At 39.4% G+C, this 17,412-nt stretch overlaps 1 protein-coding gene across 44 annotated transcripts in view; it reads left to right on the top strand.

Annotated features, from left to right (window-relative positions):
* SORBS1 (sorbin and SH3 domain containing 1) overlaps positions 1 to 17,412 on the top strand; it is a 157,649-nt gene that overhangs the window by 107,908 nt on the left and 32,329 nt on the right. For 35 of the 44 annotated variants that reach the window (XM_077183167.1, XM_077183170.1, XM_077183169.1 and 32 more), the window contains 10 exons: positions 1,288 to 1,429; positions 3,537 to 3,566; positions 4,722 to 4,897; positions 5,614 to 5,677; positions 6,810 to 6,884; positions 7,207 to 7,269; positions 11,055 to 11,102; positions 11,217 to 11,340; positions 13,301 to 13,415; positions 16,646 to 16,729. In XM_077183167.1, coding sequence (XP_077039282.1) covers positions 1,288 to 1,429; positions 3,537 to 3,566; positions 4,722 to 4,897; positions 5,614 to 5,677; positions 6,810 to 6,884; positions 7,207 to 7,269; positions 11,055 to 11,102; positions 11,217 to 11,340; positions 13,301 to 13,415; positions 16,646 to 16,729 — 921 coding nt within the window. The remainder of the gene's footprint in view (positions 1 to 1,287; positions 1,430 to 3,536; positions 3,567 to 4,721; positions 4,898 to 5,613; positions 5,678 to 6,809; positions 6,885 to 7,206; positions 7,270 to 11,054; positions 11,103 to 11,216; positions 11,341 to 13,300; positions 13,416 to 16,645; positions 16,730 to 17,412) is intronic. The other 9 variants (XM_077183177.1, XM_077183189.1, XM_077183201.1 and 6 more) reach the window with 3 other exon arrangements.

Below are 17,412 nucleotides of genomic sequence, written 5' to 3'. Positions count from 1 at the left end.
GGCTGGAGAGGCTGTAGGTGCTTGCTCTGATTTTGGCCAGTTGTCACTATGATTTATCTTTGAGCTCTGGTGCCAGGCCTCACTTTGGCCCCTCTTCAGTCCCCTGCCTGGTGCTGCAAGTCCTTTCATCTGATGCTGGTGTGAATGAAGAGCACTGACTTGCAGTTGCATTTAGCCAGAAAAGCTGGAAGCAGGAATATTTCTGGAGCAATATTCTGGGCATATTCAGGGATTTTTTCAATAATGATGAAAATACCCTTGAATGCTCAGTTGATTTTACAGATCAGTGGCTTGCAGCATTTGAGTCCAACAGTGGAGCAGCAGGAATGCAGGAATTTGGTTTGTTGTCCCATATTCTCTTTGTTTGGATGCTCAGTCCCCATTAAGGGTAATTATGTGTCCAAATTCCTTAAGAGGCTTTGAAAAATCTCAGTGTAAGCTGATGCACACACAGTCTTTAGTCATCATCCCTTCTTTATCTTAGCCACCTTACCACCACCAGAAGTCCAATATCCATGGACTGAGGCTTTTCAAAGGTGAGCTAGGTTTCAAAGTCTCCCTGCAGACACAGCCTGTATTTCTACAGAGCGGCCTGAGCAGTGGTGATATCATAGGTGGGTTTGAAATAAGCAAATAATGGAGCTGGATGCTTTAGGAGAGCAAGAGCAACTTGCTATCTGTTCTCCAGCAGCAAATCCATCTTCCTTACTAGAGTCCTACTTGTTACCCTCTGTCAGTTTTGGGGCCTTTTTATGTCATTACTTTAATCAGGTAGGTATCACATTGTCTCCTGAGTGACAGTGCTAACTTAATTCCTTAGACTTTTCTTACCAAACCGGCTGCAGCAATACTGTTTCATTCCAGAATTGCATGAGTTTTGCATGTCTGACTTCCTATGAAAGGAATACTCTTGGAACAAATGTTTGTGTGTGGGTGTATCAGGGGAAAGATGTCTGCATCTTCCCCCCTCCCCAAACTAGATTTGCTCATTTCTGACACCTTGTGTTTGCTCCAAAGTGTCTGCTAGATAAACTTAGTGCCCTCTTTTGGGGTTGGAGTTGTGAAACCCAACACCAAATAACTGTAGTACTGCCTTAGCAAACTAATTTCATTAACAATGAGCAGGATGTGTTCAAGGAGCAGGGTAATACTTATGCTTATGCCTTTTTTACTAAAATTTGCTGTGATTATGCTTCTTGTTCAGCCTAAAATGTTGGGGTTTTTCATGGATTTTCCCAGTGTAGCACCACTGGCATGCTGCTAATCATGTGTTGCTCTTCTTTCCAGGACCCAGGTCCTGTGCTAAATGAAGTGCCCCAGCCTGGCACTGACTATCCAACCTCCATCACTTCCATCAGCAAGTCTGCCTCTGCCTATCCTTCTACCACAATCGTCAATCCCACTATTGTCCTGTTGCAGCACAATCGAGGTAAGGAGACTTGCATATAGATAATTTTGGCTCAAAATGAGCAAACTGTTATGCTACAAGGAGCTGGAGAATGTGTGTGCTGTTGATAATTGGGTCCAGATTACTAAGAACTAACAAAGTTGCCTCAAAATAGTCTTAGTGACTGGAACATAAAACAGGCAAGTGAGAGTGATATGTTTTTTCTAATTAAAACCTGTGGATCAGAAGATCTTTGAGGCTGGGGAGAGGTTTCTAACTGGGCTGTGGACATATGAATAAGCTATTGCAAGGTAACAGCTGTCAGGTGTCTTGTCATGGTGGAAAGGGTTATATGCTCCTGTATATCTCATTGTAGAAACAAGGTAGCTTGTGGTAGCTTGAAAAGGTGACATGCTACTTCTCAGCTACTGCAGTGTAAAGGCAGCTGTATTTTCTATTACTGTGGGAGAGATTTGACCTGTGAATTTGTAGCAGAATTTACTCAATAGTAAATAATCTACTTGCCCACAAGTTTGATCTTGGCAATTTTTTCCTCTGCCTGTAACTGGATCAACTCAAACTCATATTGCAGTAATCCTTGAGCTCTGGATTTGCAAATGAGCAAAACAGCCTTGTTTGAGAACTCCCAGGAATCAACACCTTTCTCACACAAGCTGAATAGATAGTTCTATCTCTTTACCTCTGTATTTGGAGGGAAACTTTGCTCCTCTGTTTTAGTTCTCCTGATGGCTGGCATTACTACAGCTTCCCATTTCGTTGTGCAGCACTAAAGACCGTAGCTTGTAACAGGCCACAGAGATACAGTCCAGTTTGCTTTGATTTCTACTGGACTTGGGAAACTCCAGGAATCTAGCCACTATTCCTGTGGCTTACCTTTTCAAAGGCTCAGAGTGCTGACCTTTGCTTTTACCCAGTGCATGTAGGGTTTTTTTTCCTATGTGGGCAGCAATTGGGTGAACATGATGTGTAGGAGCAGCTTGCCATCAGTGGTCACCAGAATAGAGGGCTGGGGGCTAAAGATCCAAGTTCAGAGGTATTGGTGAGGGAGCTACACCGAGGAGAAATACCAGTCTTCCTTGCTGAGATGATACTCTTAGTACAAATATGTGGTGAAGGTGGATTCCTCTAGAAAACAGCACTCACTTGGAGGTTTGTTACTATGGCAAACTTGCTTGGCAAGTGTTCTATGCCACCCCAAAGCACAGTTATTTCCTGTTCAGGCATTGCATGGCATGGTTTATCATAAATATATAACAGATGTGTTTAATGTATTGAAGTTTTTTAATCTGTGCTCTAACAATATGAGCTTTCAAAACTGTTTGTGCTTTTTATGTCAGTAAAATATTTTATTCTCTTCAAATGGCTTTCATGCTTTAAAGAAAATAGTTAATTGCTAGTGAATAAAAAAACAGCAGAGAACAGAGTGCTAAGCATTCTTTATTCCCCTGTGATTTGGGTAAGTCATTTGGAAATCCTTTTAGGAAGCACTAACTTTAGGGTGGTGAAACCTGCTGAGAGATACCACAGATACTCCATTCTAGGAACTGGTTAATGAAAAGCCTCTAACCAAGGGGACTGTTTCAAGAACCAAAGCTTTCAAGCTCTGGCTGTGCACAAGTCATTGAATCTGTGGCTCACTAATATGTGATGAGACCCAGGAAGCACCAACAATGACTTTATCCTTTCCTATATCCCTTTGAAATGCTACAGCAGTATTATTTCAAAATGTACTTTATGATAATGGTAACAGAGTTAGTTATCAAGTTGCTTGACTCTGTGAATTTTTGCTGGTTTTCAAATCATCTGCTGTCCAATGTTTTTTTCTTTAAATATTCTGATGTTTATTCTTATTTTATAAAAAAAAAGAAAATTTAAATATAAACGCTCTTTGCAAATGTATTGGTCACTGCATCATGAGATTTATGTTATCCCACGAGACTGCTGTGTGGAGAAGGGACCATGGGCTGTCACTTTGGCAGGGTATTTGAAAACAGATTTTCTCCAGCACCTGCTATCATTCTACAGTGTATTTCTTGCCTGTCAGAAATGCAGCACCAGAGCACTTGCTGTTTATGTCTCACACATTTGTCCTGTATTTCTTTTTGTTTTGTTTCTTCCTTTACCACAGAACAGCAAAAAAGGCTTAGTAGCCTGGCAGGTATGATGTGAAAGGTCTGCTACCCCTCAGCTGCTGCCTCTGCTGGAGCAAAGCTGCTGCTTTGATAGCTTGTGGGGTGCCTTCAGCAAACACACTGCCCAGGAGCTGCAAAGAAATATACCAAACACCTAAATTACTCATCTGTTTGTCCTAAGTCATAAAATTTACCAAGGTTTTAAACACGAATTCTTTAGTTCTGGGTTTTGCAGGGCAGAGTTGTGTTTGCTCATGGTACCAACAGATCAATGCATTGCTATGCACGAGCCTTTCCTCCACTGTCTGCCCCTATCAGATTTCTACACATTTAATGGCTTTGGGCAGGATGGTGATGTGCATGTGAATAAACATATCTTTCTCTCTTCAGTGCATGCAGTGATGTAAAAATTATAGGATTTGCAAAAGTCTTGATGAGGCAGACTGAAATTGCAGGTGTTTCCTCTGCAGGAAATCCACATAGAAAAAAAATCCTTCTATGCTGCAGCTCTGCAGAGCTTCAGAACAATCTGAAGTCCCTTGGTGATGCCTGCTGCTACCTCTGGGTGTCAGTTGGGCAGTGTCAAGGAATTCCAATTTGGAAGCAAGGCAATCTGAAGAAATTAGTTATTTCCCTCCATCTTTATGCAGACTCCTGTGCAATCATGTCATATGTATGCTTAAACAACATTTGTTGTTTACACACTCTGATTAGGGCATGGAAATTAATTGGAAACATCATATACTGTCTGCAACAAACAGGGCTGTCAGAGAGGTGAATGCAATCTGTTAAAAAGTGGTGCACCACTACCACATTTAGGTTGAAATTGGCAGAAAAAGATGTACAGGAGACTGTATTACAGGTGCTTTTTGATGAAGACGGACATTGTAGAGTTGTTAATTAGTCAAAAGAAACAATTGTTGAAACCAAAATTACTGTCTTATATGACAGCTGAGACTGTCATGAGATGTGTGATGGTAACTGCCTGAGAGATGCTCGCCTGCTTTTGCTGGCATTGGGCATTTTCTTGGGAGATTTCCTTCAGTGTAGCTGCTAATCACAACCAGCAATGACAGTCTGTCTCATCAACTACTTGCTAGAATTTTTGCCTTAAAAGAACCCAATATGGTGATGTTGTGAAATGCTGGGATGAGATAAAAATCCCCCATTGTCATTTCCAGATTCAGTGCCAGACAGATTAGTTTCTGACAGAGTTGATTCAGCACTTCTGCGGGACAAGCCGGCTCAGGAGGCTGCGCCAAGTGAGAAGAGGGCAGTGGAGGAGAAGAGAAGCACTGTCAGGAGCCCTCCCTACATGGCTGATACATCTGTTGATGACATTGGAATTCCACTGAGGGTAAAACACTGAGCATGTGGCTGGTACACAAAGCCTGGGCTACATTCTGCTTACCTTAGGACTTAGGGAACTCACTAAAGCTACAGAGATTTAAGGGAAGATAGAATTCTAATTCCAATATAATTTATGATTAATTATTCCATTTGCTATCTATGACCTGTTTCAGCTCCTTCAGGGAAAAGAAAATTAAAAATTAGTGTTTCTTATAATATATGATAATAATGTTTTCTGCTCCTCTGTTTCCTTCCCATCTAGCAGCTGAAGAAGAGTTTTGTCTCATTGTAGCCATCTTAGAGGCAGATACCTCCTTTATATGTGATTACATTCATTCAGTATTCAGGGGAAATTATGAAAAGAATTATTAACCTACTCTTACAAGTAGTTTCTGGAATTACTTAAACGCTCAATGTTTCTAACTGTCCACTGAATACTTAAAAACAGGGAAGTTGTTTTTAAGTTTGGATGTCAAACCAGATTAATATACAAAACATTTCATACAACCTGCCTCTGCAAAGCTCTTACATTATTACTTATTTGAATGAAGTGTCACATGAGATGATATATCTGAGTGTAATAATTAATATTTCAGGATATTCATATGATGCAGTTTTCACATAGAGTGTAATTTTTTTTCATTGCTGGAAGATTTGTGATAACTTTGAAAGGCTGGTAGAGTCACTGTTGATTATTTCAATGTATATTTATTTTTCCAACAGAATACAGACAGATCGAAGGACTGGTACAAGACGATGTTCAAACAGATCCACAAGCTAAATAGAGGTACTGTAGCACAGATGTTTTTTATTTACTTTAAAACATCACATTGATGACATTTTGTTTCATCCATATGAAGAATTTTACTGGATGTTAAATAAAAGCATTTAATGTTAGTTAGTGTGTGCTCTGCACCACAGAACTCAACCAATGTATTTGAAATCTTTGAAGTCAAAGGTAGGAGAACTCTGAAGTCCAAAGAAAGGTCTGACTTGTTCTGAAAGGTGAACTGCAGTGCCCTCATGAAATCAACTATACTATTTGAGATCAGAAAAGCTGATAATAATTCCATACTTAGGGAAAATAGATCCCTGAACTCCAGTTTTACTAGTTAACCCAATCTACACACTTTTAAAATACAGTAGGTTATCTCTGAAACTTCTTTGTGCATAAGAGGAAACTTTTTACGCTGTTAAGCTTTAGTACCTGCGCAACAAAGCAGGATTTGAAGTTCACTGAAGCCAGTGGAAGGGTTTCCATTAATTGTTGGTGAGTTTAGAATCTGAATTCTGCTTTTTCAATACCCTAATCTTTCTCCTTTGAAAACCTAGAATTGTGGTGAGCACTTACAAACTTGAGTGGTGAACTCTCAGGGGATTCCCACCTTGGGGCACTTCTATGCCTGACTGCTGATACATTCACATTTTTCTGTGTGAGAAATGGCTGCAGTAGCACTTGCAAGCTGACCCGTCTGAACAGCCTGACACACAGGCAGGCACAGCTCAGATCTGTGCTTCTGGAACCAAATGCAGAGCATGCAAAACTGGAGCTGTATTTGCTGTTGCAGGTGCTGTCCTAATGAGCTTTATGCATAGATAAATGCTGTGCTTCAGTGGATGGGATGAGGAGGAGTTGAACTATTTCCTAATCCTGCTGCTCCTAACAGAGGTTCTTTAGTTCAGCTAAAGCCCATGCTCAGATGGAAGAGAATGAGTTCAGTTCCCTTGGCTTCCAGGATCTCTCCCAAGGCCCAGACATGCAAGGCAGCAATGAACAAAGAGGCATTCTAGGTTGTGTCATGCTAGACCATCAGCATGAGAGGGACTGTAGTCAGCTTGAATGTATTCCTGGCTCGCCCTTCTTCCCCTTAAAATCTATCCTCTCTGTTCTTTTTTGCAAATCATGTTCCTCTTCTTAGACAATCCTGAAGAAAACCCTTATTGCCCTACCTACACATTTCCTGAACTTCCTGAAATCCAGCAAAAAACTGAAGGTACCAGAAGTTTAGTCAGAGTGTCTGTTGTCTTTTGCTTTGAGTTAACTGTACTATAGTGCCCTAATAATAACTCGATTCAGGTTCTAGTTTTCTGTTACACTGCCTGGAAATTCACTTATTCCCAGTATAGCTTCTTGTGTGATGCATAAAATAACTAAATCTTTGCTAATCCATTAATCTCTTTTAAAATATGATACCATTTACCCTAGTGTTATTAAAGTAGGGAATAAAATCATATGGTGATAGAAGTTGGGGAATGAAGCAGAACCTCCACTTCACTGTGGATAGTCTCAAAATCCACTGCTTTTCTCTGCTACAGAAGACAATCCTTATTCTCCTACATACCAGTTTCCTGCGTCTACTCCTAGTCCTATCTCTGAAGGTAATAATTAAGGTCCATATCTATTTTTTCTGCACAAATGCTGCCTTATCAATTTATTTTCTTCCTGGAGTTTTTTCTAGTTGCTGAGCTTTATGCTGCCTCATAATGATTTGCTGCACTCTAAGCATTGCCTTGACTGTATGATTCCTTTTTGGCTTTGCAGTGCTCCTCTGGCTTTGTAACTAGTATTTGACTAATGCTGCAAACTTGGGGTTTGCTTGGTTTTCTGCACTTATCAGTTGCGTGTGCAGTGATTATTTAACATGTCTAGGTTGCTGACTTTATGTGTAAAGATGGGTTTAACTTAGATTTCTCCCCCCACCCCTTCCAAATCAATAAATTTCATTAATTATTTGCTTTTGGTTTTTAACATTAACATAGTATTAGGGCCAGACCCAGAATGTCACTGAAGCATATTAGTAAAAAGGCTACTTGCTTCAGTGGGTTTTGGATCAGTCCCTTAAGTGTAGTCTTTTAAAATAAAAATAACTTGATAGCATAGGTTCAGGGCTGGTCTTAGGTGCACTTGGCATATCTAGGCAAGGACAGAGTTTGGATTCATCAGCACATCTTGCAACTTGAAATAACACTGTCTTTACCTTATCTCTTCATGTGCTCAGCAGATTCCTTTAAACTTCATATTCAAATCAGAATACTTTGCAGTCATATTACAGGGATGGTGAAACAGCACCTGTTGCAGTGATAATTGTGTGACTGTGCGAAATATTTATATATGAGAAACACTGGAATCTGCTGCAGACATTGGATGTTCAGACATTTCCTGATTGGGAAGTTGTTGGTGATAGCCTCGTTAGCTTGGAGCTTTGGTGATGCTTTAGGTCCTGCAATCTAGGAACTTGCCTACTTAGCCTGTGCCTCAAGCCAACCCTGGTGAGACTATTAATTAACCATTTTATTCAGTATTTGTATTAAACGTCTGGTGGGTAATGTGTAAGAAGAAAGCATGCAGTATGAGCTGAGATACTCAAAGAAGGCAAGGAAATGTAAGGTGTATTTCACTGTTAAAATGAATGTGGATGAAGTGTCATACAGGTATCTAAGATACTTAATAATTTCTTAGTGAAATACATTAGGTGAAGAGCCCTGTCTTGCAAATTGTAATGCAGGGTAAGTGATTTTCTCTTGGCAGAATGGTATGTGGGTATGGGTATGAGAGACACTGTTTCAGTAATTAATGTATAAAAGCATTTTACAGAGAATATTTCCTTGTTCATAATGAGGTTTGAAAATTCATTTTACTCTTTTAGGCTAACAAAGTTTTCAAACTCCATTATGACAATATAATAAAGAGTCTGTTCTCCCATAAATGTCTCCTATGCACTTAGAGATGTGCATATGAAATTAATTTGCTGGTTTGTATAGTTGAAATTTTATTGGACTAAACACTAATTTCTATTCTCAATATATTGGGAAACATTTCTCTAATATTTGCTTGGATTCTTTTCTTGATAAGAAATACAAAATAATTTGATCATGTAGAAGAGTTGCAGGGGTTGCAGGACATGTTTCATGCTTAGAAAACACTTTAAAGATCCATAATCAGTGGCAGTGTTTATACAGAGGTGAATTGGAGCCTCACTTTCATACAATTAATGTCAGAATGGATTGATGAATAAGACCTCCTAGAAACATCAAGATCTGGGCTCCCTTCAAAAATATATTCAGCATTTCTGAAACCATACAGAATATGTCCGATCCATGAAATTAAGTCCAACCCTGCAGATTCTCTACCACCTAGAGGGAAACAGCCTCTCTTCTTTAAAGGAATCCGATTTTGAAGTCACAAACTTGTGTGTGACTGCTTTGAGGATGGATTACAATAAAGCTTTTAGAAACAGATGATGTTGTTTTAATGCTCAATTCTGATTTACTCTTTAGTGTTATCAAACCACTCCAGATTTCTGTTTCTGTATTTCTTGTATAAAAAGGAGATAAATGTAGACACTCTTCTTCATAAGATACTCAGAGACAAAACATAGCTATTCTCTTCATTATTGTAGATATTAGAATATAAGAAATAGGAAAATAGCCATTATCTGAAGTGAATTTTTATTGTATGGTTTTTCTTGTTTGAATGACAAGCTATAATGAATGTTGATATTTCTCTTCAAGTAAGTAAGTATAATTATCTTTTATTTATTAACAGCACTAAAGAAGGTTATTAGAGGTGAATAGCTATGAAAGTTGTTTTAGACATTTGTTTATCTGTACTTGTAGGGACTACTGAGTTTTGTGATTTACCAAATATTTTTCTGTCTGAGTAAATCAAACTTTTATTTAAGAATAAGTCATTTTTGTCAACAGTTCAGTGTAATATGGATATTTGGTTTTTGTCAGTAAGGTTTAAAAATGGGAATTGGCCTTCTTAACCTGAAGGTTATGATGGGCATACAAAGACTCAATAACCATCTTTTTGGAACTTTAACCTTCTAATTCATTCACCAAGAGAACTAAAGCAGATAGGTTAGAGGTTTAGACTACCCTGAGCCTTCCTGAAAGGCTTAATGAAGGCTTGAGTGCAACTTCAGGTCAGCTGTGTTAGCCAAATTGTGTTTTTCCAGCAGATGAGATTGGCTGTAGTATCTGATCGATGTCCTCCATGAGAGAAAATTTAGAAGTTGTTTCAAGCTGTTGATTGTCATAACTAATTTCACATAACTTTTTTTTTTAAAGTTTGTGGGTTTTTTTTTAATCTAGTTGATTCTAGCTTCATCTTCTTAGTTTTTATGTGTTTTCCTTTGTCACATTGAGTGGTTTCTTTGCAGAGATATTAGTAATACTTTGGCTCACAATTCTCTTCGCAGTCACAGAATCACAGAATATTCTGAGTTGGAAGGGACCCGCAAGGATCATCAAAGCCCAACTCCTGACCCTGCACAGGACACCCCTTAGAGTCACACCATGTGCCTGAGAGCATTGTCCAAATACTTTCTGAACTCTGTCAGGCTGGTGCTGTCACCACTTCCCCGGGGACCCTGTTCCAGTACCTGACCACCCTCTGGGTGAAGAACCTTTTCCTAGTGTCCAGCCTAAACCTCCCCTGACAACTTCAGGCCATTCTCTTGGGTCCTGTCACTGTCACCCCAGAGCAGAGATCAATGTCTGCCCATTCTCTTCCCCTCAGAGGAAGCTGTAACTGCAGTGAGGCCTGTCCTCACTTTCCTCTTGTCCAGGCTGAACAGACCAAGTGACCTCAGCTGCTCCTCATGTGGCTTCACCATCTTCATTGCCTTCCTTTGGATGCTCTCTAATAGCATCCAAAGGAAGGCAATGCAAATGGTGCAGTCACAGAATCAAAGAATATTCTGAATATACAGAATACTCTAAATACAAGAGTCATATGTGATTGTCAGCAGGGCTCCTCAGCTGTATTATTGTGTTTAGTACCTAATGAGTTGTTTTAATCATATACTATGGCCTTTGGATCCTCTATTTATCTCTCAGCTTTTGATAAAGTGTATCTATAACCCTTGCTGTAAAGGAGTTTTATGATAAAAAGGGATTATTTTCTGAAGTACTTTGAGAGCCTGGAGAAAGGTATTAGTGTAAATAGTATATTAATATTTATATTGAATCTAGGAATTATTTTCAAATGCAATTTTAACCTCATTGGAATTTTATTCTTTAGGATCCTCTCCCTGTGGTAAGTATTGGGCATATCACTCAAATTGTGGTGAATGCATTAGTAGAAGAAATTAAAGGGTCTCTGGTGCTTTTTCTCTGGGGCTTTTTCGACTCATTTGCAAAATGCTTTTGTTTTTCAGATGAAGATTCTGATTCATTCTCTCCGCGTTATTCCTATTCTGAGGACAGTAAGTAATTCACATTTCTTGTTTAATCTGTCAAAAAGAAAGGGCATGTAAAGCATGTACTTATTGGCCTCCTATCCAGTTCACCAATATTCCTCTATGTGATTTCTCCTACAGGCAGAACCCAAGTTCCCCGCTCCAAGAGTGAGATGGACAATATAGATTCCGAGAAGGTTGTGAAGAGGTCTGCCACTTTGCCACTGCCAAACCGTGCTTCATCACTGAAGTCAAGCCCAGAAAGGTGATCTGAACTAAGCCTTATATAGATCAGCTCTGGAAGAATATCTGAAAGCTGTCAATGGGAAGGGGTTAAAAGTGGAAGCCTTAGATCCACGGCTCCAGTTAAACTTCTTTGGAAGTTGGATATGTAGTTTTAACTCTGAGTCTTTTACTAGGTGGCAGTGGACTCCTTCCTTATCACAGCCCAGTCCCGCATTCTGTCTGTCTTTTCCATCAGGCATCACACAGCCTGTTGCATAGTCTCCTGTCTGGGTCAAGAGTTGGGTGTCATGCTTATACAGTGCCTACCACATAGGCACAGTGGAAACTCTTGGCTCAGTATGAGTCTGTAAAGGTACCTCAGAATACAAGCAAGTAGTGATAATTGTGGAGAAGCAAAATTTGGATTTATGTTGAGTCTTGGTAAAAACTTAGTTAAATTTTCCATCTCTGAGGAATCTTAGCCATATGAACTTACCTGAAGTAGGTTCTAGTCAGCAGTGTAATTTCTGATCTTCAGGATTACTTCCCTCCTGGTTTTTTGCTTTGTTTGTTACCATGTGTTTCAAACATTTTTGTAACAGTAAGGAATGCATGTACAAATGAAGGGAAAGCAGAATGAACAAAGAATATTTTATGTCCTGCTGAACTTTCCCAGCTCTTGAACTGTTCCTCCCTCCTTTACCACCTTCTACATGCTCTTAGTGTTTCATTTGCTGCCTCATATGAGCAAAGCTGTAATTTGACATGTCTGCTTTAGTGAGTATCTCAGGTCACTGGATTAGGAGACAAAGTTTACTGATAGAAAGTGTCTTCCTTATGCAGGAATTGAAGATATAGTATATTTGCCCTCTGAGAAAATTCTTGCAAGTGAAAGGATTACCATAATTAATGCTTCCTATTATCTAGTAGCAAACCAGTGCCTCACCAGAATTTTCTTTGTGGTTGGAGTCTTTAATTAATCAAGTTAGTCTGGACAGGAAAGATCATCCTTGTTGAAATTTGTGCACTGTTTGTATGCCAATCATTTTGGCTGTCATCTTGCCTTACTTTAGAAAGGAAAAAAAATTAAATGGATTGTCTTTGTCTCTTCTCAGCCAGTGGAGAGAGTTTAGGCAGCTCAGAGGTTTGTTTCTATCCTAGTAGATCAGAAGGGAGAGGAAACCTGGAGCAGCAGTTTTGCACAGATGCCTCAGTTTTGTTTGGTGAATTCTGGGTGAGATGAATCCACATACACATTGCCAATCAAAGACAACATGCCAAGAGCAAAATCAGAACTAGTTTATCATCCTAAAAGGGCTGATTTCTCAGCTTTTTGGAGATCATTTGTTATTCTGCATTAGGTGTCTGATTATATCAATTTTGAGACCAGCAGGACCTTGTAGCATATGGACCCTGAATGCTTTGTGACTGTTGTTGTTTCAACTGTGTTGGTATAGGCACTGCACAAAATATAGTGGTTTGGGCAGTCAATGGACTGTTCTTAGCCATATTAAAATAGAACCTGAGATAATTCATTCATGTGTCTAGAAAAAAACCTCCTCTTGGAATCCAGAGTGCCTCAGAATCCAGAGCAGTGGTAATCAGGTAATCAGTGATGTGGCTAAAAGGCAGAAGTTTAGGAAAAGTAATTTAATCTGAGTTCTGCTAAAGTTTGGACATGTTTATATTTGTGATCTTAGTTGAAGCCTCTCATTAAGGTGTTTCCAATGGGGAAAGATTTAGAAGTCTGGAAGTTTACTGAAAGTTCTTAGAATAACCCCCCTTCACACCAGTTGTTTCAGCAGCTGAGCTATTTTCAACTCTGCCTGTGATAGATAAACAAATACCTGTCTGGAGCCCTATCTGAACTGCTCCTCTTGTAACAGTCTCCTTTCCTAGGTTAAAAGTACCCTGATAAAACCATAATTAATAGGGTAAAGAACCAGTTTATCTCCACAGAAACCACAGTATTTTGGGGTAATTGATCTTTCTTTCCTCAGGACTGACTGGGAGCCTCCAGACAAGAAAGTGGACACCAGAAAATACCGTGCAGAACCCAGGAGCATTTATGACTATCAGCCAGGGAAGTCCTCTGTTCTGAACAATGAAAAGATGGTAATGTTTGATTTATCCTAGTTTGTGGCTTTATCCTGTGATTACGAAATACTCTCTAAATGCTTGTGTGGTTCTATTTGGATGGGATTCCTTACGCTGACATTGCAGTGCTCATGTGATGTTTTTTGAAAACTGTTCTGCATAACTTCCTAACATTTTTGTTCTCTCTAAAGCAAGATCCAGGGGGGATTGAGAGGTTCTTTCCTTCTGGACCTGTTGTTTTCCATGTTAAGTATGGATCACTAACCCTAGTTTTTAATCCATGTTTGACACTGTGACCTGTTCAGCAGCTGTTTTGCCAGCTGTACTTTTTCTAGGGCACAGCATTAGCTGATGCAGGAGGGTTGAAGGCATTATGCAACAGAGAAGGCAGGTTGAGTTTCTATGTTCCTCTGATGCTTTAAACACTGAACTAGTTTTCAGAGCGCCTTTGGTGTGCCTCAGTGGATGCCTCTGAGGTACATTAGGATATGGCCATTTTCCCTGGGTTGCTTTTTTCCTCAGCTGGATCTCACCACTTCTGTGACAGAGGTGGCAGGACTCAGTGTGAGCTCTCCAGTGATGGTGGAATGTAACCTGGCATATTAAGTGAGCTGTTTCCAATTTCAGTCTGAATTAGTAAGCAGTGCTGTGAATTGTGACAGCTAGGGACATAAAAAAGTCTCTTTCTTCAACCTTGGTTGAGAATACTTGACAAGGAACAGGCAGAGAGATGATGCTAACCTCGTCAGCCAGTCCAGTATAAATCAGCACAGATCACTAAAGGTGTCCTTCCATGGTGCAAGTGTGACACTGTAACTGCTCGAAAATACTGAATGTTGTTAGTAGTGTACAAAGATAGTGCATAAAGATATAATTGTTCTATAAAGGCATTAATTTGAAGGATTCAATTAGAACTGCTAATTGCATGTGAGTTTCCAATATGTAAGTTGTACCTTAACAGCTCAGACATTGATCCGTGCATGGAATAGATAAAGGAATACTCCTGAAAAACCTGCCTAGGATTTTACACAAGAGTGAATAGCAATTTAAATCAATAGAAATGTAACAATCAAGACTGATGTGGGACCTGATGCTTCTCCTTAGTATTTTGGTGGGTTTTCTTTTTTCCTTCCAAGTGTAATCAAGGTCCATCACTTTTTGAAGATGCTGGAACCAACCTCTTTTCACACCTGTGTCCCTTCATTGACTTCAACAAAGTTGCTCCTGATAGGAGCATGATCCCAGTGCCTATTGCAATGGGCGGTGGATGACTCCCTCTTGATACCACTGGGTGTTGGCTCAGCCCATTAGAGAAGTGCCAGTGAGGAGTGGTTTGAACATGGTATGACACCTCCATTCCTGCAGTCCATCCTGGAGCCAGATTTCCGCTGACTTAAACATCAATTTTGTCTCACGGTAAACAGACAAGATTAAAACTTGTGGCAAAAGGCCCGCTTCATCTGTGTACTTAAGCATTTGCAAAAGGTCTGTCATCACCAGTGGCACTGTTTACGTGTTCAGACTTCATCAGGTACTGAACTGAGCTGTGGAATCAGAGTCTAAAAGCCTCTGATGGTTCTACAAGCAGAATCTTCATCAGCATAACTGAAAAACATTTTATGTACAGAGCTCATCAAAACCAAGATGAAAGTGATAGCTGTGTTACTTCCAATGTTATTTTATGGGCTTTAATTTGAAGCCATAGACCAGAGAAGAAAGAAGGCTTTGGAAATAGTAGCTTCACAGTCTCCATCAGTCTCATTAAATATAACAGTACCATAGTCGTTAGTGACTGCATCTTTCAGACAGGTGCAGGAGCTTTGTGAATATCACCTGGTAATCACACCCACAACTGTGACTATCAGAATCCCAATCCAAAACCATTTCAGAGCAATGAATAGCCTGCTGTTGATATCACTGGGCTTTGTTTTAATGTAAACACAGTTATATAAGATGAGTGCTTTTAGCTGGAGTGTAGTAAATAAAAAAGAGAAGTATTGATTCCTTTGTGCCTTTAAGAAATAGCCAAATCATTCTCCAGGCCATCAGGCATTAAACATGATGTAACTATTTATCTTGCATTTCCTCTCATTCAGCATCAATCCTGAGCTCTTTTCCTGGAGATTTTTTTGTGGTGCTAATGGCTATGGCAGAATCTGGGACATACAAGTCCAGCATTTTTGTCAACTGCCTCAGTAACCCATCACAAAATTATTTCCATGAGGACATTGTGCATCTATGGGGCTCCATCTTCCTTGTGATGGAGCACTTGGGATCATACCTGCACAGCAGACATAATGTGTGTATATTTTTAATGCACGGAGATCCACTCTCTCTTTGACTAGGTATACTGAAATGCAAGAATTAGATAGATATCTTTTATCCCACACTTTTGGAGAGTGGTACCTCAGAAGCTTTAGCAATGGACTTTTATTGTCTTACCTCACCAGCAGTGTTTTCAAACAGCTACAACTATTTCAATTATTTTGTTTCATTAAGACAGATGGTATGAATGAAAGGGAATTTCCTTTTCAGCTGTACTGTTTTCTGTCCTGTCTGATTTTCCTTCATTGTAGTTTTGTCTGATATTCTAACATTTATTTGTGAAGAAACATGTAATATTGTCATTCTATCCATCCTTTCAGAGGTCTTAGGGTGCGCTCTCTCTGACATGTGTCTCGTATGAGTTAGAAAACCACCTTCCACTCTGTTTGCAGTGTATAGAACAGGGTTTCTCACATGTTCATGTGCTGTTAAAGATGCAGTATTTGATTCAGATCTTACGGAGTCTCTCTTTTTTTAACCAAAAGAAGCTTTAAAATAATAATAATAATAATAATAATAATAATAATAATAATAATAATAATAAAGTATATGTAGCTTTTGACTTGATAAAAGTGTCTGACAGTAGGACTGACAGACTGCTTGACTCTCTGTTCTTCCATTGAGTCTCCCTGTGACTCTGGGCAAGCTGCATAATCTCTCTTTGTGGGTCTCCTGACCTGTAAAATGCAATTCATTCATATTCATGTTGGTCCCAATGATGCTATTTGGCTTAACTGATGTTTTCAAAGCAGTTCATAGCCTTTATGAGAAACATGCAATAGAAATACCAAATTATAAGGCTGAATATCTACATTTTAAAATGGAAGCCATGGGATCTGCATCTCTAACAGTCCCTTTCCGTGTATTCTTTGCATAATGTTATCCTTCTCTTTCTTCCATTCCCTTATCACCAATTCCTTTAGACTCGGGATATAAGCCCAGAAGAGATAGATTTAAAGAATGAACCTTGGTATAAATTCTTTTCGGAATTGGAGTTTGGGAAACCGGTAAGTTTGATAGTTGCAATGACCAATGAAGTCAACCTGCCTTTTTTTTAATTTTTTTTTTTTTATGATTGTCACATCTCTTTCCTAGGCCCTAAATCTGAAACAGCTGCCTTACTCATTTAAAGATGTGATTGTACATAATGTCATCCTGGTACTAACATAAAGCAGCTGTTCTGTGGCCACTTTTAGTGTTTTGAAGCCATTTGCAAACATTCCCTACCTTCCAGCACTATGTATCAACAAGGTAATATTTTTTCACACACCCTAGTTCAAACTGCATTTTTGTAGTTAATGTGAGAAATAATACCCTGATCTCATTCTTAAAAGGCCTTATTCAAAGCACTTATTCTCCTTCTGCCTAACAAGATCTAGGATGGCTGATAGATAACTTTAAGTCAAGGAGAGTTATTTATTCCTGTCCCTGGCTTGTAAACTGTAGGTCAGTAATTTCCAGCTCTCCATAAACAGATCATGACCTTGTTTCCTGCTTATTTCGTTATGCATGTAGCTGCCCATTGCATAAAATGGGGGGCACTAGGGCACTAACCTGTGTTGAACAGCCCTTGCCCTTCCCTGAAACCAAAGGAGTCTGAGAACAGTGTTCTTTCTTCTCAAATAGAGCTGTGTTGCTACATGTGGAGACAAAAAAAAAAAAAAAGCCTTGATTCCCCCTCTGGAAAAGA

Source organism: Agelaius phoeniceus, chromosome 9 (assembly GCF_051311805.1).
Source record: "Agelaius phoeniceus isolate bAgePho1 chromosome 9, bAgePho1.hap1, whole genome shotgun sequence".
Lineage (NCBI taxonomy): Eukaryota > Metazoa > Chordata > Aves > Passeriformes > Icteridae > Agelaius > Agelaius phoeniceus.
This window is presented reverse-complemented; position numbering and strand designations above follow the sequence as displayed.